The sequence below is a fragment of the Protomyctophum bolini genome (assembly GCF_963924005.1).
Source record: "Protomyctophum bolini genome assembly, chromosome: 1".
Taxonomy (NCBI): Eukaryota; Metazoa; Chordata; class Actinopteri; order Myctophiformes; family Myctophidae; genus Protomyctophum; species Protomyctophum bolini.
Genome location: NC_137862.1, coordinates 42,994,399 through 43,013,579, shown reverse-complemented (window position 1 = coordinate 43,013,579; position 19,181 = coordinate 42,994,399). Strand labels below are relative to the sequence as shown.

Below are 19,181 nucleotides of genomic sequence, written 5' to 3'. Positions count from 1 at the left end.
AAAAGAGGGTGCTGTTTTCATTTATATTTTGACGCCGGGTTCTCAGATTGATTATGTAGTAATATAAAGCGTGTTGTATTGCATTTTACTGACTGCGTTTTATTTATTTATTTTTGAGTGGTGTAACCATAGGGTGCAGGGCACTCCAATGCCCAGCTTTGTCCGTCCCTGACTGTGTCCCTGTGTCCCTATGTACAGTATGTATGTTTAGGGTAACAACAGGGGGCGCTGTTGCACCACTCACTTCAGCCAGGTCTGATTTTGATGTTCTATAATTAATACAGAGTCATTACCTTTGTAGTGGTCCTCCAGGACAGCGTTGAGGGACCCCAGGGGGGCCAGCTCCAGAGCGGGTGGATGTGTTACCTTTGTAGTGTTCCTCCAGGACAACGTTGAGGGACCCCAGGGGGGCCAGCTCCAGGGTGTGTTACCTTTGTAGTGGTCCTCCAGGACAACGTTGAGGGACCCCAGGGGGGCCAGCTCCAGGATGTGTTACCTTTGTAGTGGTCCTCCAGGACAGTGTTGAGGGACCCCGGGGGGCCAGCTCCAGGGTGTGTTACCTTTGTAGTGGTCCTCCAGGACAACGTTGAGGGACCCCAGGGGGGGCAGCTCCAGGATGTGTTACCTTTGTAGTGGTCCTCCAGGACAGTGTTGAGGGACCCCAGGGGGGCCAGCTCCAGGATGTGTTACCTTTGTAGTGGTCCTCCAGGACAGCGTTGAGGGACCCCAGGGGGCCAGCTCCAGGGTGTGTTACCTTTGTAGTGGTCCTCCAGGACAGCGTTGAGGGACCCCAGGGGGGCCAGCTCCAGGGCGAAGCAGAGCGGGTGGATGTGTTACCTTTGTAGTGGTCCTCCAGGACAGCGTTGAGGGACCCCAGGGGGGCCAGCTCCAGGATGTGTTACCTTTGTAGTGGTCCTCCAGGACAGCGTTGAGGGACCCCAGGGGGGCCAGCTCCAGGGCGAAGCAGAGCGGGTGGATGCTGATGCCCACCAGCGGGACGATGCAGGGGTGATGCAGGGAGTGCAGCATGCTGGCCTCCTGGCGGAACTCTGAGAAGCAGCGACACGCGTCCACCGACTGGAGGTGTTTCACCATGGTGTCTGTGGAGGGAAGGACGCGCACACACACACACACACACACACGCGCACACGCACACACATACACACATACACACATACACACACACACACACACACACACACACACACACACGCACGCGCGCGCGCACACACACACACACACACACATACACAAGCTGAATTCAGGTCAAAAATACCTTTTTCTCCTGCTATGTTAATTGGCTTCACAACGCCATCAAGGCACCGCCAAACATACATTTTTGTTGACAAAATAAACTGTAATTACTAAAACTCAAATCTTAGGATAACACTTTGGTCCCAAGCAAGACATCCTGACATCTACACGTGAGATTTCCATGTGGTGCGGTGAACCTTCATGTTCCCTGGAGGAAGACCCCCCCCCCCCCCCACTGAGTTTGCTGATCCCATGACCTTTCCTGTAGTAAAAACTGTCCAGTTCTACATATCATATCTCAAAGACTTAATGGGCAGATCGTCATGAAACTTAGCGTTCACATTCATGCTCCCCAGATGTTGATCCCTAACCACTTGATTTGATTTGATTTTCATAGAGCAATACATTAAAGCATACAACAATAAACAAGGCAAAGTGCCAGGAGGAGGCAAAAAGCCCTGGGGGCATATAGGCCTCTGCCTATAACACTACCTATAAGACATTATAACAAGATATAAATCATTTTCCAGAAGACATGATTGCAGTATATTAAAAAAAATATATATAAAATCTACAACATGATTCAAAATACTTGATAATCTATGACATAAGACCCCCAACCCCCCACCCCATGACCTAGCTAGCCTCTAGTGCCACCCGCAGGTCAAAACGTTAACTTCGCACCAATTCGTCTATGTCTGCTCATCGGGGGGAATGGGGTCACGGCTACGGAGGCATCACTTCCAGCAGACAATCCCCCAGCCAGGCCACATCATTTAGCCCAGCTCTATACGTAGGCGCCCTGAGGCGTTTCCCAGGCCAGTGTGGAGATAGAATCCCTCCATATGGTCCCATGTGGTCTCCTCGTGGCTGGGCGTGCCTTGAAAAGGCGCCCAGGACGCATTGTTTACTAGGTGGCCCAACCCATGACTTCCGGGCGAAGGCGCGGCTCCGCTCTTTTCAGCGGGTGACAGTCACTGAGCTTCTCACCCTCCTGACAAAAGGAAGCTTTGACGTTTTGGATTCCTGCGTCCCCGCTCAGTAACGACCCTCATTCTGCAGCCAATATGGCTTTGATAACATCACTTTGTTCCAGTTTGGTGTAAGGACGCATCAAAGGCTCTAGAGGCAGGGCGGAGCTTCTTTACACCCTTCTGGCCACAAAATGACAGAGAGGGGAGTGTGATGGTCTTGTCTATGACCAGGGAGTGACGCATGCACGCACACACGCACACGCACACACACACACAGATCAAAACTAAAGCGCACATTCGATCCGACAACTCCACCATGACTCCTGTCCCACTGCGACGGATTTATAACCTGCCTCGATAATAGCGCTGATAATACCAGATTTATAAGCAAGCCTCGTTAACAGCACTGCCGCTTAGAAAAACAAAAACAAATGGAAGCCGCATCTAAGTTAAGGGCTTGTTTTGGTGTGCTGTGGATAGATTTAATTTCCCTCCAAGCAATAAACCTAAAAAGGGCCGCGTCACCCCTTTTGCAACCAGAACTCATTTTAGTGATGTTTAGGACACAAGAAATACTTTCTCCTGGGGTTTTTATGTGTGTGATGTGTTATTTTAGATATTTAGATATTTCAGTCATGACGCCATGTTCATGACCAAAAACCTGTAATGAAAATGTGGTCTCACTTCCGTGATGTTTCGACCTATACGGTCTTCATCAGGTCTGCCCTAATGAAGACCTGTCTTTTAGTTCTACTGGATCTCTTCTCCACTAGTCCCTCCATAACATTTAGTTCTACTGGATCTCTTCTCCACTAGTCCCTCCCTAACATTTAATTCTACTGGATCTCTTCTCCACTAGTCCCTCCCTAACATTTAGTTCTACTGGATCTCTTCTCCACTAGTCCCTCCCTAACATTTAGTTCTACTGGATCTCTTCTCCACTAGTCCCTCCCTGACATTTAGTTCTACTGGATCTCTTCTCCACTAGTCCCTCCATAACATTTAATTCTACTGGATCTCTTCTCCACTAGTCCCTCCCTAACATTTAGTTCTACTGGATCTCTTCTCCACTAGTCCCTCCCTAACATTTAGTTCTACTGGATCTCTTCTCCACTAGTCCCTCCCTAACATTTAGTTCTACTGGATCTCTTCTCCACTAGTCCCTCCCTAACATTTAGTTCTACTGGATCTCTTCTCCACTAGTCCCTCCCTAACATTTAGTTCTACTGGATCTCTTCTCCACTAGTCCCTCCCTGACATTTAGTTCTACTGGATCTCTTCTCCACTAGTCCCTCCCTAACATTTAATTCTACTGGATCTCTTCTCCACTAGTCCCTCCCTAACATTTAGTTCTACTGGATCTCTTCTCCACTAGTCCCTCCCTAACATTTAGTTCTACTGGATCTCTTCTCCACTAGTCCCTCCCTAACATTTAGTTCTACTGGATCACTTCTCCACTAGTCCCTCCCTTCCTGTGTACCTGTGTCACTGTGGACAGTCTGCTGTCGACACCTCTTGAAGTGGAAGCGTTTGACGGCCACCGGCTGCCCCCTGTAGCGAGCTCGGTAGATGATGGTTCCGCTGCCGCCCTGGCCCAGAATGTCTGCCTCCTCTGAGGAACACTCCAGCTGGGCCTGCTCCAAGAAGAGGCTGAAGTGTGCACACACACACACACACACACACACACACACACACACACACACACACACACACACACACACACACACACACACACACACACACACACACACACACACACAGAGAAGAGACGTAACCTTGATCAATTTTATTAAAACGTAATCCCTGTCCCTTGCCATAACCTAACCTGTATTATGAATACAACCATATCATAATCCTTAAGTACAGGAATAGGCCTGTGTTTTGAGGGGCGCCAGCCCCTCCAGCTTTACTGTGTGTGTTGTTTGAACAAACATTAAAAATGCCATTGACAATGAACGGAGAATGTACGTTATGTGTCGGCATATGTACGGTATGTTTTTGGGAACCCTGGCCAATAAGGGACCACCATTCTTGGTGATGATGTACGATGATTAGACCGCCCCTCACTTCACACGGGTGTGATGTTTCCTTCTATACAGATTGAAGCATGTTGCAATATTCTACAATATAATGATTTTGATATATTTGCACTGAATTGTTCAGAAAGTGAACACACAGATTCGAGAGACACACTCAACTGATCGCCAATCAATATCCCTGCATCTTAAAACATCTCTGTGTAGATATAACTATAGCGTAAAGTAACTAAGTACATTTACCCAAATAGTGTACAATTGTGAGGTATTTGTACTTTACTTGAGTATTTCCAATTTCCAATAGTCTTACTTCTACTCCACTACATCTCAGATGCAAATATTGTTATTACTTCCCCCCCCACCCCTCTCTCTCTCTCTCTCTCTCTCTCATTAGCAAGCACTATCCCTCTCTCTGTTTCTGGCACAACAGCGCCCCTACTGGTACTCATAGTCATATACTGGTGCTCATTAACCAACACATAGGTGAACAGGCGAACACGAACATTGCTGTTCCTTGGAGAGGTTGCACCACTCAAAAAACTGTATACCTGTATACCATTTCGGTTATTCTTACAGACTATAAGATGACTATATCTACATTACAGTACTTTTACTTTAGTGTGAGAAATGTGACTACCCTTTTCCACCTTAACCTCAATGTTACCCCAATGTACCGTCAGCACACGTATGACGTGGCACATCTGGGAAATGATGTACATGTGTGCATGTTGTCCTACTATAGGCTCACAGTATAGCTGCATTCCTGAGCCATTAGCAGCATCCTCTAGTCCACTGAGAGCTGAGATCAGACTCTACTAAATGTCTTCTAAAATCCTGACTTCTATGTCAGTGGTTCTCAAACTATTTCATGTCAAGGACCCCAAAATGTATATGAAATTGGCCGCCGACCCCCATCTGGAAATATGTTGCTCCATGTTATGTTGCTCCCCCTCCCCCAGAAGCAAATTTGAGTTAAAAATGTGTGCTGGGAATGAAAGATTGAGGGATTTGCACACATTTTCCTGATAAAAAAATAATATATATATATATATAGCAGATCTATAAGGTCGTAGCACAGCACTCGGTGCTGCACTACGAGCTTGTAGATCTGCTATTTTACCACAGCTAAAGTTTAAAATAATGGTTTAATGCTACCGTGACACAGATGTGTTCCAGGTCTTAAAGGGCTAGTCAACATCAGCCCTTTCATGTGGAGCAAAAGGAAAAACAAACCAAGATGGCAGCTGAATCCAGCATTAAAACAATGGTCCAATTGGTCAGGTGCCAAGGCCAAACGATGCAACTTACTTTGAAACAACTAGTGCTCTGGAAATAGTTTCCTTAAAAGGTCTCACATGTGGACATGAAAAAACATTATATCAGCCACTTACACTTAACATATGCTATGAATTACATTTCGGCACAGTCATTTTTTCTGTGGTATGAAAAATGACTCGCCACATGTGGTAGCTAGGGATATCCCCATCATGTTTTGTTTGCTCCCGATCCGATTTAGATCTGATTTGATTTTGAGTATCTGCCGATACCGATTTTTCCCGATCCAATATTTATATTTTCATAGAACACTTACAATATCCAGTATAATATCATGATACCGATACAATATTGATACTTGGGAAGTTCTTTTGCTCCCGATCCGATCATTTGAAAAGGACGTGATCGGCCACGATTTCCAACCACGTGATTGGATCACGACAACCGTAGCAGTGCATCTTTGTCGATAATAATACTAATATTCATAATCATAATCATTATTATTATTATTATTATAACCAGTAAGATGCCCTGAGGGCGAGAAGCGACCTCGCATGCATCCGCCTGGGTGACGGCAGACTGCTGGGCGAGCGCTGGCACTTTGGCATGGGGGGTCAGATCAACATATGGAATTAATTCTGTACTGGCCATATATGGAGTGTGACTTGAGTGTACAGGGCTTGATGAGGTCAGATCAACATATGGAATGTCAGAACAGGTCAGCTCCATATATGGAGATTTAAGGGTTTGTGGTCTGAAGGCCTATTCATAGTCTGGATTTTAGGTGGTGAGGTGACCACCGCTCTGGTGGTAAACTGACCACCGGAGCTGAAATAACGTTAAGCGGTGGTGAGTAAAAACAGAGAGAAGGGCTGGAGCGGTGGCGGTGGTTTGCTCTTCACCGCGGCTCGTGACGTCATGTTGTAGTTCGGTGGTCACCTAACCACCGAAAATCCAGACTATGTATGAGCCTTTAGGTAGAGCCCTGCGCGGGAGTGATTTATTAATCCCGTTCCCGCCTACTCCCGTGGAATTTCAGACCAATCCCGACCACGCCGGCAATGATTTTATTTTTGATCGCCCACGGTGACCGCCTGTCCGCCGCTTCCGCCCGCAACAAAAAAAGTCCCATTTAGTCCCGCACCATCCCGCAATTTTATCTCTTAGTCCCGCTAAACGATCTCATTAGAAATACATTCACACAAGCAGCTGCTGAGATTGTAGGCGTGCACAAGAGAGGGGTTGTTTATTTGTGTGAGCCTGTGAGGAGTTGCTCACAGTCACAGATAGATGGGAAGCGACTGGACATATATTAGGCTTATTATGCTATATATATTATATTATGTCACAGACACTTTGCAGTTTGCATAGTTTGCAGCACTGCGCACATGGAGAGGGAGAGAGAGAGAGAGAGAGAGAGAGAGAGAGAGGTGCTGCAGGTTATAAGACAAATTGTACTCATCTTTGTGTTCTGTTTCACATTATTGCTGAGTGACAGTGTGACGCACACAGAGAAAAGCAAAAAGGGGGTTAGCACGTAGAGGAAATCCGTCACTGGGAAAAAAGGTGCTTTGCCGCCCGCGCCGTGTTTGTAGTAGCCAATTAGCTACTACAAACGTTATGCAAAGCTCGGCCAATCACAGCAGAAGTTAGATCACTCCGGAATAGTCTGTTTGCCCAAAGGGCAACCAGTTATAAACGATTGTAAAACATAGATTGGTTACATAACCAACAACAGCCAATTAGCTGCTACAAACGTTATGCAAAGCTCGGCCAATCACAGCGGAAGTTCGATTTGATTATTCGATTACTGCGGAGGGGAAAGAAAGTGTCACAATGCCCGTTGGGCAACCACACTAATAATAATAATGATGCTAAGTTTCCAGGAATTCATTTATTGTGATATCTGCCAGTGTATTTATGAATGGGAGGACAGCATGTTTGTGTGATTGCATAAATATTGGACGTGAATGGGAGGCAAACATCTCTGTGGGCCTTTGGGGCCAGAACGTTGCGCAACCGAGACTCCAGCGCCGCTTCAGAGTCCTTGGACTGTGTCAACTGAGTGTGTGTGTGTGTGCATGTGTGTGCACCCATGTGTGTGTGAAAAGACAGCCAAGGGCAGTGAGTGTGTATGTGGAAGTGCTTGAGGGAGTGATGGAGTGTTGCAGGGTGGGGTGTGTGTGTGTTTGTGGGTGGGGGGGGGCTCTGCCCTTGAGGTTCGACAATACATCAACAGATGCTGTCGCTGGCGGCGATTCAACTGAAACTCATTTCACAGCCAGACCCCTGGAGGGCAGCGCTGTGCAGGCTCCCTCTCCTTCTCTCTATACTCTATCCCTCTGTGTGGGTGAGTCACTGTGTGTGTGTGCATCTGTCTCCCAGCATGCATTGTGCGCTCAGTCCAGCTCTTGTCAGAACAGCTCCTGTAGGAATCTGCCTGGCTGAACCAACAGCAGACGAACCCCAGCAGACGAGGTAAAGGCAAGAATTAAAACGGCTCCTCTGCCAATTAGCCCTTCGCCAAGTCCCTGCCCAACCCGTCCTCGTCCAATAGGCACATTAGCAACGCTAAGTCCCTGCCCAACCCGTCCTCGTCCAATAGGCACATTAGCAACGCTAAGTCCCTGCCCAACCCGTCCTCGTCCAATTGGCACGTTAGCAGTGAGGAGACAGGGAAAGATGTCCTTCTCATCCATATAGACGCATGTTAAATGACGGGATTTCTCCACATAAATAATCCATCATTTCAGTAGCAAGAGCATTGAAATGTCTTCTAAATCTGGTCAACCAGGCCTGCAGTAGGCTATGCACTGGACAAATGTGCATGACATTATTTCAACTAGAAATACAAGGACATGACAGAGGTATCTAATGACAGTATCCAAACCACCGTCCAGACTTTTCACGGTGCACGGTAAGACTACAGTCATTAGTATTATTGCCATCACCTGGGTGGGTCAGTCGTGTAACTTTGGTGACGTTAAGCCATGTATGTGTTCAACAACACAGCCATGCAAAATAACACTGACAGCTATGAGGTGACGGAAGCTTGACCTGCATAGCAACGGTTGCTTAACTATTTGGATTGGCTTTGGACAACTGCTTTTGGGGTGGGGTTTAGCGAAGGGTTAATTACATTTGCCGACAATCAAACATGTGAACATTACTCTACCTTTTATTGTTGTTTTTTTCTCTCTTGTTTGTACCCCTTAGTAATGTTTATTATGTTTAATACGTTTATTATAACTAGTCCATACCCGGCAGGGATGTGTGCCAGAGTTAATTTTGACAGTAAAGTTTGATTTAGTTTTCATAGTCTTTTGATTAAAATCACATTTAGTTTTTGTAATGTTTTCTGTTTGGGGATGCAAAACTACAGTAGCGTTTTTTCAAAAACATCCGGTGTGTTTTACAAGGCATCTTTTGTGTTGTGTTCATTAAATGTAGACTCCCCCTCGACTCCCTCCCATTAAATATGGACTGCCCCTCGACTCCCTCCCATTAAATGTAGACTCCCCCTCGACTCCCTCCCATTAAATATGGACTGCCCCTCGACTCCCTCCCATTAAATATGGACTGCCCCTCGACTCCCTCCCATTAAATATGGACTGCCCCTCGACTCCCTCCCATTAAATGTAGACTGCCCCTCGACTCCCTCCCAGAAAAAAGGCATATAAAAGCATGTATTATTTACCGTGAAGGGAAGTCGGTCATGAAGAGCTCGGGGACCAGCTCCTGCAGCGGGACGGGTAGCCCGGGGTGTCGGGGACACACGATGTGCTCCTTGTCCACCGCGGCCAGGACACAGTCCTCCATGTTGAAGTAGTGAGGAGGAGGAGTCACTGCTTCATCCGCCGCTGTCCCGCCACGGCCTCCGCTCGCCTCTCCTGCCCCCAGTCCCGCTCCTAATCCATTACATAGTTTTATTACAGTGCTTTTCAACCCTTTTCACATCAAGATCAACCTTTTTCAATAAGTTAAGACTTACGGGGTTTCCATCCGAGACAGTGGCATAGGTGGTCATTAGGTCTACAAGCTCATAGCGCGCCACTCTGTGGCGTGCTATGAGCTTGTAGATCTGCTATTTTTCAATAGCTAAAGTATAACGTAACACTTAAAACACCAAAATGGGTTAAAGGAGAATAGGAGGAGAATATACCTGGTGTTGGCCGGCTGGTTGGGACAGGGAGGTTCTGGCTGGGTCTGCCCGCAGAGGCGCACAGCGGACAGGGGGCGTACTGCTCGATGACCAGGCTCCCATCGCTCTCACTGGCTGTCAGCGCTACAGAGGGAACAGATAGAACACATACTGGCGGTCAGCGCTACAGAGGGTGGAACAGATAGAACACATACTGGTGGTCAGCGCTACAGAGGGAACAGATAGAACACATATTGGCGGTCAGCGCTACAGAGGGTGGAACAGATAGAACACATACTGGTGGTCAGCGCTACAGAGGGAACAGATAGAACACATACTGGCGGTCAGCGCTACAGAGGGTGGAACAGATAGAACACATACTGGCGGTCAGCGCTACAGAGGGTGGAACAGATAGAACACATACTGGTGGTCAGCGCTACAGAGGGTGGAACAGATAGAACACATACTGGTGGTCAGCGCTACAGAGGGTGGAACAGATAGAACACATACTGGTGGTCAGCGCTACAGAGGGTGGAACAGATAGAACACATACTGGCGGTCAGCGCTACAGAGGGTGGAACAGATAGAACACATACTGGCGGTCAGCGCTACAGAGGGTGGAACAGATAGAACACATACTGGCGGTCAGCGCTACAGAGGGAACAGATAGAACACATACTGGTGGTCAGCGCTACAGAGGGAACAGATAGAACACATACTGGTGGTCAGTGCTACAGAGGGTGGAACAGATAGAACACATACTGGTGGTCAGCGCTACAGAGGGAACAGATAGAACACATACTGGTGGTCAGCGCTACAGAGGGAACAGATAGAACACATACTGGTGGTCAGCGCTACAGAGGGAACAGATAGAACACATACTGGTGGTCAGCGCTACAGAGGGAACAGATAGAACACATACTGGTGGTCAGCGCTACAGAGGGTGGAACAGATAGAACACATACTGGTGGTCAGCGCTACAGAGGGAACAGATAGAACACATACTGGTGGTCAGCGCTACAGAGGGAACAGATAGAACACATACTGGTGGTCAGCGCTACAGAGGGAACAGATAGAACACATACTGGTGGTCAGCGCTACAGAGGGAACAGATAGAACACATACTGGCGGTCAGTGCTACAGAGGGTGGAACAGATAGAACACATACTGGCGGTCAGTGCTACAGAGGGAACAGATAGAACACATACTGGCGGTCAGCGCTACAGAGGGAACAGATAGAACACATACTGGTGGTCAGCGCTACAGAGGGAACAGATAGAACACATACTGGTGGTCAGCGCTACAGAGGGAACAGATAGAACACATACTGGTGGTCAGCGCTACAGAGGGAACAGATAGAACACATACTGGCGGTCAGCGCTACAGAGGGAACAGATAGAACACATACTGGTGGTCAGCGCTACAGAGGGAACAGATAGAACACATACTGGTGGTCAGCGCTACAGAGGGAACAGATAGAACACATACTGGTGGTCAGCGCTACAGAGGGAACAGATAGAACACATACTGGCGGTCAGCGCTACAGAGGGAACAGATAGAACACATACTGGTGGTCAGTGCTACAGAGGGTGGAACAGATAGAACACATACTGGTGGTCAGCGCTACAGAGGGAACAGATAGAACACATACTGGTGGTCAGCGCTACAGAGGGAACAGATAGAACACATACTGGTGGTCAGCGCTACAGAGGGAACAGATAGAACACATACTGGTGGTCAGCGCTACAGAGGGAACAGATAGAACACATACTGGTGGTCAGCGCTACAGAGGGTGGAACAGATAGAACACATACTGGTGGTCAGCGCTACAGAGGGAACAGATAGAACACATACTGGTGGTCAGCGCTACAGAGGGAACAGATAGAACACATACTGGTGGTCAGCGCTACAGAGGGAACAGATAGAACACATACTGGTGGTCAGCGCTACAGAGGGAACAGATAGAACACATACTGGCGGTCAGTGCTACAGAGGGTGGAACAGATAGAACACATACTGGCGGTCAGTGCTACAGAGGGAACAGATAGAACACATACTGGCGGTCAGCACTACAGAGGGAACAGATAGAACACATACTGGTGGTCAGCGCTACAGAGGGAACAGATAGAACACATACTGGTGGTCAGCGCTACAGAGGGAACAGATAGAACACATACTGGTGGTCAGCGCTACAGAGGGAACAGATAGAACACATACTGGCGGTCAGCGCTACAGAGGGAACAGATAGAACACATACTGGTGGTCAGCGCTACAGAGGGAACAGATAGAACACATACTGGTGGTCAGCGCTACAGAGGGAACAGATAGAACACATACTGGTGGTCAGCGCTACAGAGGGAACAGATAGAACACATACTGGCGGTCAGCGCTACAGAGGGTGGAACAAATAGAACACAAAGAGTGACATTTACTGCATGAAAACGAGGCACGTCAACATGATGTGAAGAGAGGAGAGTCCAGGTTTGCTCCAAAGTGTTTTTTATTCAATACACCATAAACTAGACAACCTCGGAGAGGTCGCAATTTTAAAAAATTGCAGAGTGTGGTTGCCGCAGTGGCTTACATATATATACCCCTCCCACTGATATTGCCAGCCTGTTACAGTTTCAAGTCACACCTTAGATCGTGTGTAAGTAATTCGGAGGGGATTTAACCCCCGAAATTCTGGTTTTCCGACAAACGGTTACATTTATCGCGTTTGCGGCGCCCCCTATGGATGAAAATGGAATTGCTTTTGGAACTCGGTTGAACGAACCACCCCGGACATGTGATTCAAATTTGGGATGGATTGGACATTCCGTTCGTGATTTATGGCATTTTTCGTGATATAGGCCCCTCCTACTGACTTCGGAAGACGATTACGGCCGAACGATACGCACTACCGAAAATCTGCGTTTCTGTTTTAATCGGATGGGTCCAGAGATCACGTGTACAGATTTTTGTGAGATTTGGACAAAATCTGTAGGAGGAAAAGCAAAAAGTGTGTTTTGGACAAAATTCAAAATGGCGGAAAATCCATCATGGCGGAAATGGGCGTGGCCTATATGGGGAGATGCGTCATGACCCAAGGAATCCAGGGAAAAAATAATTTTGATTTTACGACATACGGTTCAAGAGTTATGAGCCAAAAGGTAAAGTGGGCTGTTATAGCGCCACCATGAGGCCGACCTAAAAAAATATATTTTTAATTAATTTTAGTGATAATTAGGAAATATTCCTCCAAGTTTTGTAACTATAGTGCTTACAGTCTCAGAGGGAAAAATACTTGAATGTGATTTTTTGCATTTTTCCATTGAAGTCAATGGGATAATTTAATTCACTAATAAATTCATATCAATTAAACTATACAACATTTCTCTTAGCAAAGTACACGCCATCGATTCCCGATTTTTCCGGTCAATTTGACATATGGCTCAAGTGCGTACAGTCAAAACTGAGGGAGGGGTAGTGCGTCAAAATAAAGACTAGTGGAATAAACTATGGAATAAGTGGAACTAGAAAGGCAGTTCCTGTAGAAACTGCGTGGGCTCGCATAAATTGCAATGTATAAAGTTTTTGCCGTGTCAAGTTTGAAACTCGGGGACCGGAGTAATAGTGTTCCCATTGGTGGTCTAAATCCATAATCAAAATTTCGGGACTGTAGCATATTGTAAACAAAAGTAGAAAATGTATTAAAGCTGAAGTAAAAGTTTTAAAAAGTATGAACATTTGGAAAAACTATAGTTTAAGCATAAATAACTGCATAAAGCGGAATAAAGTATGTGGAAGTTGTAGAAGTGTTTTTAAAAGTTTTTCTTTAAAGTTAAAAAAAAAAAAAACTTTATTAAAAAAATTCAAGTTTATTCTTTTTAAGTAAAAAAAAAAAAAAAAAGTTTAAGTTTTTTCTTAAGTAAAAAAAAAAAAAAAGTTGAAGTTTTTTCTTAATAAGTAATTTTTTTTTAAGTTTTCATTTTTTTCAATTTTTTTCATTTTTTTTCATTTTTTTCAATTTTTTTCAATTTTTTTCAATTTTTTTCAATTTTTTTCAATTTCTTTAAAAAAAATTTCAATTTTTTTCAATTGTTTTCAATTTTTTTCAATTTTTTTCAATTTTTAATTTTCTTAAAAAAAAATCAAAAAAAAAAAAAAAAAAAATGTTTTCATTTTTTTGCGTGCGTGTGTGCGTGCGTGCGTGCGTGCGTACGTGCGTGCGTGCGTGCGCTTGCGAGAGCTGTGTAAAGGCCAGCCAATAGGAAGACAGGGTGTGTGTGTGCGTGCGTGCTCTTGCGAGAGCTGTGTAAAGGCCAGCCAATAGGAAGATAGGGTGTGTGTGTGCGTGCGTGCGAAGACAGGGTGTGTGTGTGTGTGTGTGTGTGCGTGCGTGCGCTTGCGAGAGCTGTGTAAAGGCCAGCCAATAGGAAGACAGGGTGTGTGTGTGCGTGCGTGCGTGCGTGCGTGCGTGCGTGCGTGCGAAGACAGGGTGTGTGTGTGCGTGCGTGCGTGCGTGCACTTGCATGTGTCTAGCCTAATTGCACAAATAGCAGACCTACAAGCTCACAAGGTATCGCAGAGCAACTCATTGAGATCTTGTAACTTTAATGTCAGCCCTGTAATTAAGCCCTTATATGTCTCAGCTGTGGAAGTAAAAGACTTCCAAGTTCTATGCCAGTACTATGACTGGGAGATTACAATGGTTCTGAAGGGGGGAAAACTATGCCCCGAACAAATTGCTCTATCGCAAAAAGTAAAAGTCGAATGCAAATATTTTTTTCGCTGTGAGTGGCCTGAGATATTGAGGTACACCATGTGCGATTGTGGTGTTGGTACGATTGAAAATGTGGTTATAAGAGCGAGTTAAGAATTGTCAGCGCGATAATTTCCTCGTAAGAATTATACAATGGAGGTCAATGAGCAGATTGACTGTTTTTGTGTCACTTAAAAGGCCGTAGTTCACATTCTGTATGTCTCTGTGCTTTGGTGGTCACATTGTGTGAAAGAGGACATGTGTGGCTACAAAATGACAAAAGAACATGCGTGTAAAATGAATACTTTGGCCGGGACGACAATTTGTTTGGTAAATTTTCAAGGAAAGAATTTCAGTCTCCACACTCTAGTCAAAGAAGGCCCGCACTCTAAAATGGCACTAATTACGCGAAACGGCCTGCGATTGAACTGCGATTTCGGAAAAACCGTTCAACGTATTCGAATACGGTTTGAACCGTCCAGAGTCCAGAGTCGTGTGAGCGTTCTAAAGTTTAAATCACGTTTCTACGACAAAGTATGCCAGAGTAATGAGGCTGCAAAAGTGAGGTTGATTTAGAGATAAATCCCATACAAAGTCAATGGCAGGAAAAAACTATAAATAAAGTTAAATATTTTAAAAAGTATAAACTTTTTCAAAACAACTTTTTCACCAATGAAAGTTCAAAGATAGATGAACATTATAAAGTTTGAATGAAGTTTCAAAGTGAAAGTATGACGGAGTAATAAGAGCTCAAAAAAGTTAACTGTGAAAAATGGGACCTTTCTTCCATCGACTCTCATTATAAAGGATGTTAAAAAAAGTTAAAAAGTATAAAAAGTATAAAAAGTATAAAACTTTGTAAAAATAAAAATACAAGCCACAATCACTTCAAAGAGCTGAACAGTTTGAAGTTTGAACTAAATTTCTAGCATAAAGTATGTGGAAGTAGTAGTGTGTCAAAAAAAGCGGCGGAATAAAGAATAAATAAACATAGGCTGGCAATAACTAGTGTGTGCTCGCTGTAGCGAGCCCACAACTAGAAAGGCAGTTCCTGTAGAAACTGCGTGGGCTCGCATAAATTGCAATGTATAAAGTTTTTGCCGTGTCAAGTTTGAAACTCGGGGACCGGAGTAATAGTGTTCCCATTGGTGGTCTAAATCCATAATCAAAATTTCGGGACTGTAGCATATTGTAAACAAAAGTAGAACATGTATTAAAGCTGAAGTAAAAGTTTTAAAAAGTATGAACATTTGGAAAAACTATAGTTTAAGCATAAATAACTGCATAAAGCGGAATAAAGTATGTGGAAGTTGTGGAAGTGTTTTAAAAAGTTTTTCTTTAAAGGTAAAAAAAAAAAAAAACTTTATTAAAAAAAAATCAAGTTTTTTCTTAATAAGTTTTTTTTTTTTTTTAAGTTTTCAATTTTTTCAAATTTTTTCAATGTTTTATTTTTTTTTCATTTTTTTTCATTTTTTCTCAATTTTTTCAATTTTTTCAATTTTTTTCATTTTTTTCATTTTTTTTCATTTTTTTCAATTTTTAATTAAAAAAAAAAAAAAAAAAAAAAGTTTTCATTTTTTTGCGTGCGTGCGTGCGTACGTGCGTGCGTGCGTGCGTGCGTGCGCTTGCGAGAGCTGTGTAAAGGCCAGCCAATAGGAAGACAGGGTGTGTGTGTGCGTGTGTGCGTGCGTGCTCTTGCGAGAGCTGTGTAAAGGCCAGCCAATAGGAAGACAGGGTGTGTGTGTGCGTGCGTGCGTGCGAAGACAGAGTGTGTGTGTGTGTGCGTGCGTGCGTGCGTGCGTGCGCGCGTGCGTGCGCTTGCGAGAGCTGTGTAAAGGCCAGCCAATAGGAAGACAGGGTGTTTGTGTGCGTGCGTGCGTGCGAAGACAGGGTGTGTGTGTGTGTGCGTGCGTGCGTGCGTGCACTTGCATGTGTCTAGCCTAATTGCACAAATAGCAGACCTACAAGCTCACAAGGTATCGCAGAGCAACTCATTGAGATCTTGTAACTTTAATGTCAGCCCTGTAATTAAGCCCTTATATGTCTCAGCTGTGGAAGTAAAAAGAGTTCTACTACTTGCCAGCACTATGACTGGGAGATTTCAATGGTCCTGGATGGAGGAAACTATGCCCCGAACAAATTGCTCTATCGCAAAAAGTAAAAGTCGAATGCAAATATTTTTTCCGCTGTGAGTGGCCTGAGATATTGAGGTACACCATGTGCGATTGTGGTGTTGGTACGATTGAAAATGTGGTTATAAGAGCGAGTTAAGAATTGTCAGCGCGATAATTTCCTCGTAAGAATTATACAATGGAGGTCAATGAGCAGATTGACTGTTTTTGTGTCACTTAAAAGGCCGTAGTTCACATTCTGTATGTCTCTGTGCTTTGGTGGTCACATTGTGTGAAAGAGGACATGTGTGGCTACAAAATGACAAAAGAACATGCGTGTAAAATGAATACTTTGGCCGGGACGACAATTTGTTTGGTAAATTTTCAAGGAAAGAATTTCAGTCTCCACACTCTAGTCAAAGAAGGCCCGCACTCTAAAATGGCACTAATTACGCGAAACGGCCTGCGATTGAACTGCGATTTCGGAAAAACCGTTTAACGTATTCGAATACGGTTTGAACCGTCCAGAGTCCAGAGTCGTGTGAGCGTTCTAAAGTTTAAATCACGTTTCTACGACAAAGTATGCCAGAGTAATGAGGCTGCAAAAGTGAGCTTGATTTAGAGATAAATCCCATACATTGTCAATGGGAGGGAAAAACTATAAATAAAGTTAAATATTTTAAAAAGTATAAACCTTTTCAAAACAACTTTTTCACCAATGAAAGTTCAAAGATAGATGAACATTATAAAGTTTGAATGAAGTTTCAAAGTGAAAGTATGACGGAGTAATAGGAGCTCAAAAAAGTTAACTGTGAAAAATGGGACCTTTCTTCCATCGACTCTCATTATAAAGAATGTAAAAAAAAGTTAAAAAGTTAAAAAGTATAAAAAGTATAAAACTTTGTAAAAATAAAAATACAAGCCACAATCACTTCAAAGAGCTGAACAGTTTGAAGTTTGAACTAAATTTCTAGCATAAAGTATGTGGAAGTAGTAGTGTGTCAAAAAAAAGGGTGGAATAAATAAATAAGTAAACATAGGCTGGCAATAACTAGTGTGTGCTCGCTGTAGCGAGCCCACAACTAGAAAGGCAGTTCCTGTAGAAACTGCGTGGGCTCGCATAAATTGCAATGTATAAAGTTTTTGCCGTGTCAAGTTTGAAACTCGGGGACCGGAGTAATAGTGTTCCCATTGGTGGTCTAAATCCATAATCAATATTTCGGGACTGTAGCATATTGTAAACAAAAGTAGAAAATGTATTAAAGCTGAAGTAAAAGTAAAAAAAAAGTATGAACATTTGGAAAAACTAGTTTAAGCATAAATAACTGCATAAAGCGGAATAAAGTATGTGGAAGCTGTAGAAGTGTTTTTAAAAGTTTTTCTTTAAATGTAAAAAAAATAATCTTTATTAAAAAAATTCAAGTTTTTTCTTTTTAAGTAAAAAAAAATATATATTTTTTTTTCATAAGTAAAAAAAAAAAAGGTTAAAGTTTTTTTTTTTAAGTTTTCATTTTTTTCAAAAAATTTCATTTTTTTCAAAAAATTTCATTTTTTTCAAAAAATTTCATTTTTTTCAAAAAATTTCATTTTTTTTCAAAAAAATACTTCTTTTTCAAAAAAAATACTTTCTTTTCAAAAAAATACTTTTTTTTCAAAAAAATACTTTTTTTTCAAAAAAATACTTTTTTTTTAATTTTTTTGCGTGCGTGCGTGCGTGCGTGCATGCATGCGTGCGTGCGTGCGTGCGCTTGCGAGAGCTGTGTAAAGGCCAGCCAATAGGAAGACAGGGTGTGTGTGTGCGTGTGTGCGTGCTCTTGCGAGAGCTGTGTAAAGGCCAGCCAATTGCACAAATAGCAGACCTACAAGCTCACAAGGTATCGCAGAGCAACTCATTGAGATCTTGTAACTTTAATGTCAGCCCTGTAATTAAGCCCTTATATGTCTCAGCTGTGGACGTAAAAGACTTCCAAGTTCTATGCCAGTACTATGACTGGGAGATTATAATGGCCGTGAATGGGGGGAAACTATGCCCCGAACAAATTGCTCTATCGCAAAAAGTAAAAGTCGAATGCAAATATTTTTTTCGCTGTGAGTGGCCTGAGATATTGAGGTACACCATGTGCGATTGTGGTGTTGGTACGATAGAAAATGTGGTTATAAGAGCGAGTTAAGAATTGTCAGCGCGATAATTTCCTCGTAAGAATTATACAATGGAGGTCAATGAGCAGATTGACTGTTTTTGTGTCACTTAAAAGGCCGTAGTTCACATTCTGTATGTCTCTGTGCTTTGGTGGTCACATTGTGTGAAAGAGGACATGTGTGGCTACAAAATGACAAAAGAACATGCGTGTAAAATGAATACTTTGGCCGGGACGACAATTTGTTTGGTAAATTTTCAAGGAAAGAATTTCAGTCTCCACACTCTAGTCAAAGAAGGCCCGCACTCTAAAATGGCACTAATTACGCGAAACGGCCTGCGATTGAACTGCGATTTCGGAAAAACCGTTTAACGTATTCGAATACGGTTTGAACCACGAAAAAGTCCAGAGTCGTGTGAGCGTTCTAAAGTTTAAATCACGTTTCTACGACAAAGTATGCCAGAGTAATGAGGCTGCAAAAGTGAGCTTGATTTAGAGATAAATCCCA

The 19,181-nt window shown here is 43.8% G+C and overlaps 1 protein-coding gene across 1 annotated transcript in view; it reads right to left on the bottom strand.

The window, feature by feature from the left end:
- lrrk1 (leucine-rich repeat kinase 1) overlaps positions 1-19,181 on the bottom strand; it is a 99,681-nt gene that overhangs the window by 31,162 nt on the left and 49,338 nt on the right. Inside the window, exons 25-28 of the mRNA XM_080772463.1 lie at positions 9,702-9,824; positions 9,237-9,447; positions 3,709-3,878; positions 903-1,100 (exon numbers count right to left, since the gene is read on the bottom strand). Coding sequence (XP_080628589.1) covers positions 903-1,100; positions 3,709-3,878; positions 9,237-9,447; positions 9,702-9,824 — 702 coding nt within the window. The remainder of the gene's footprint in view (positions 1-902; positions 1,101-3,708; positions 3,879-9,236; positions 9,448-9,701; positions 9,825-19,181) is intronic.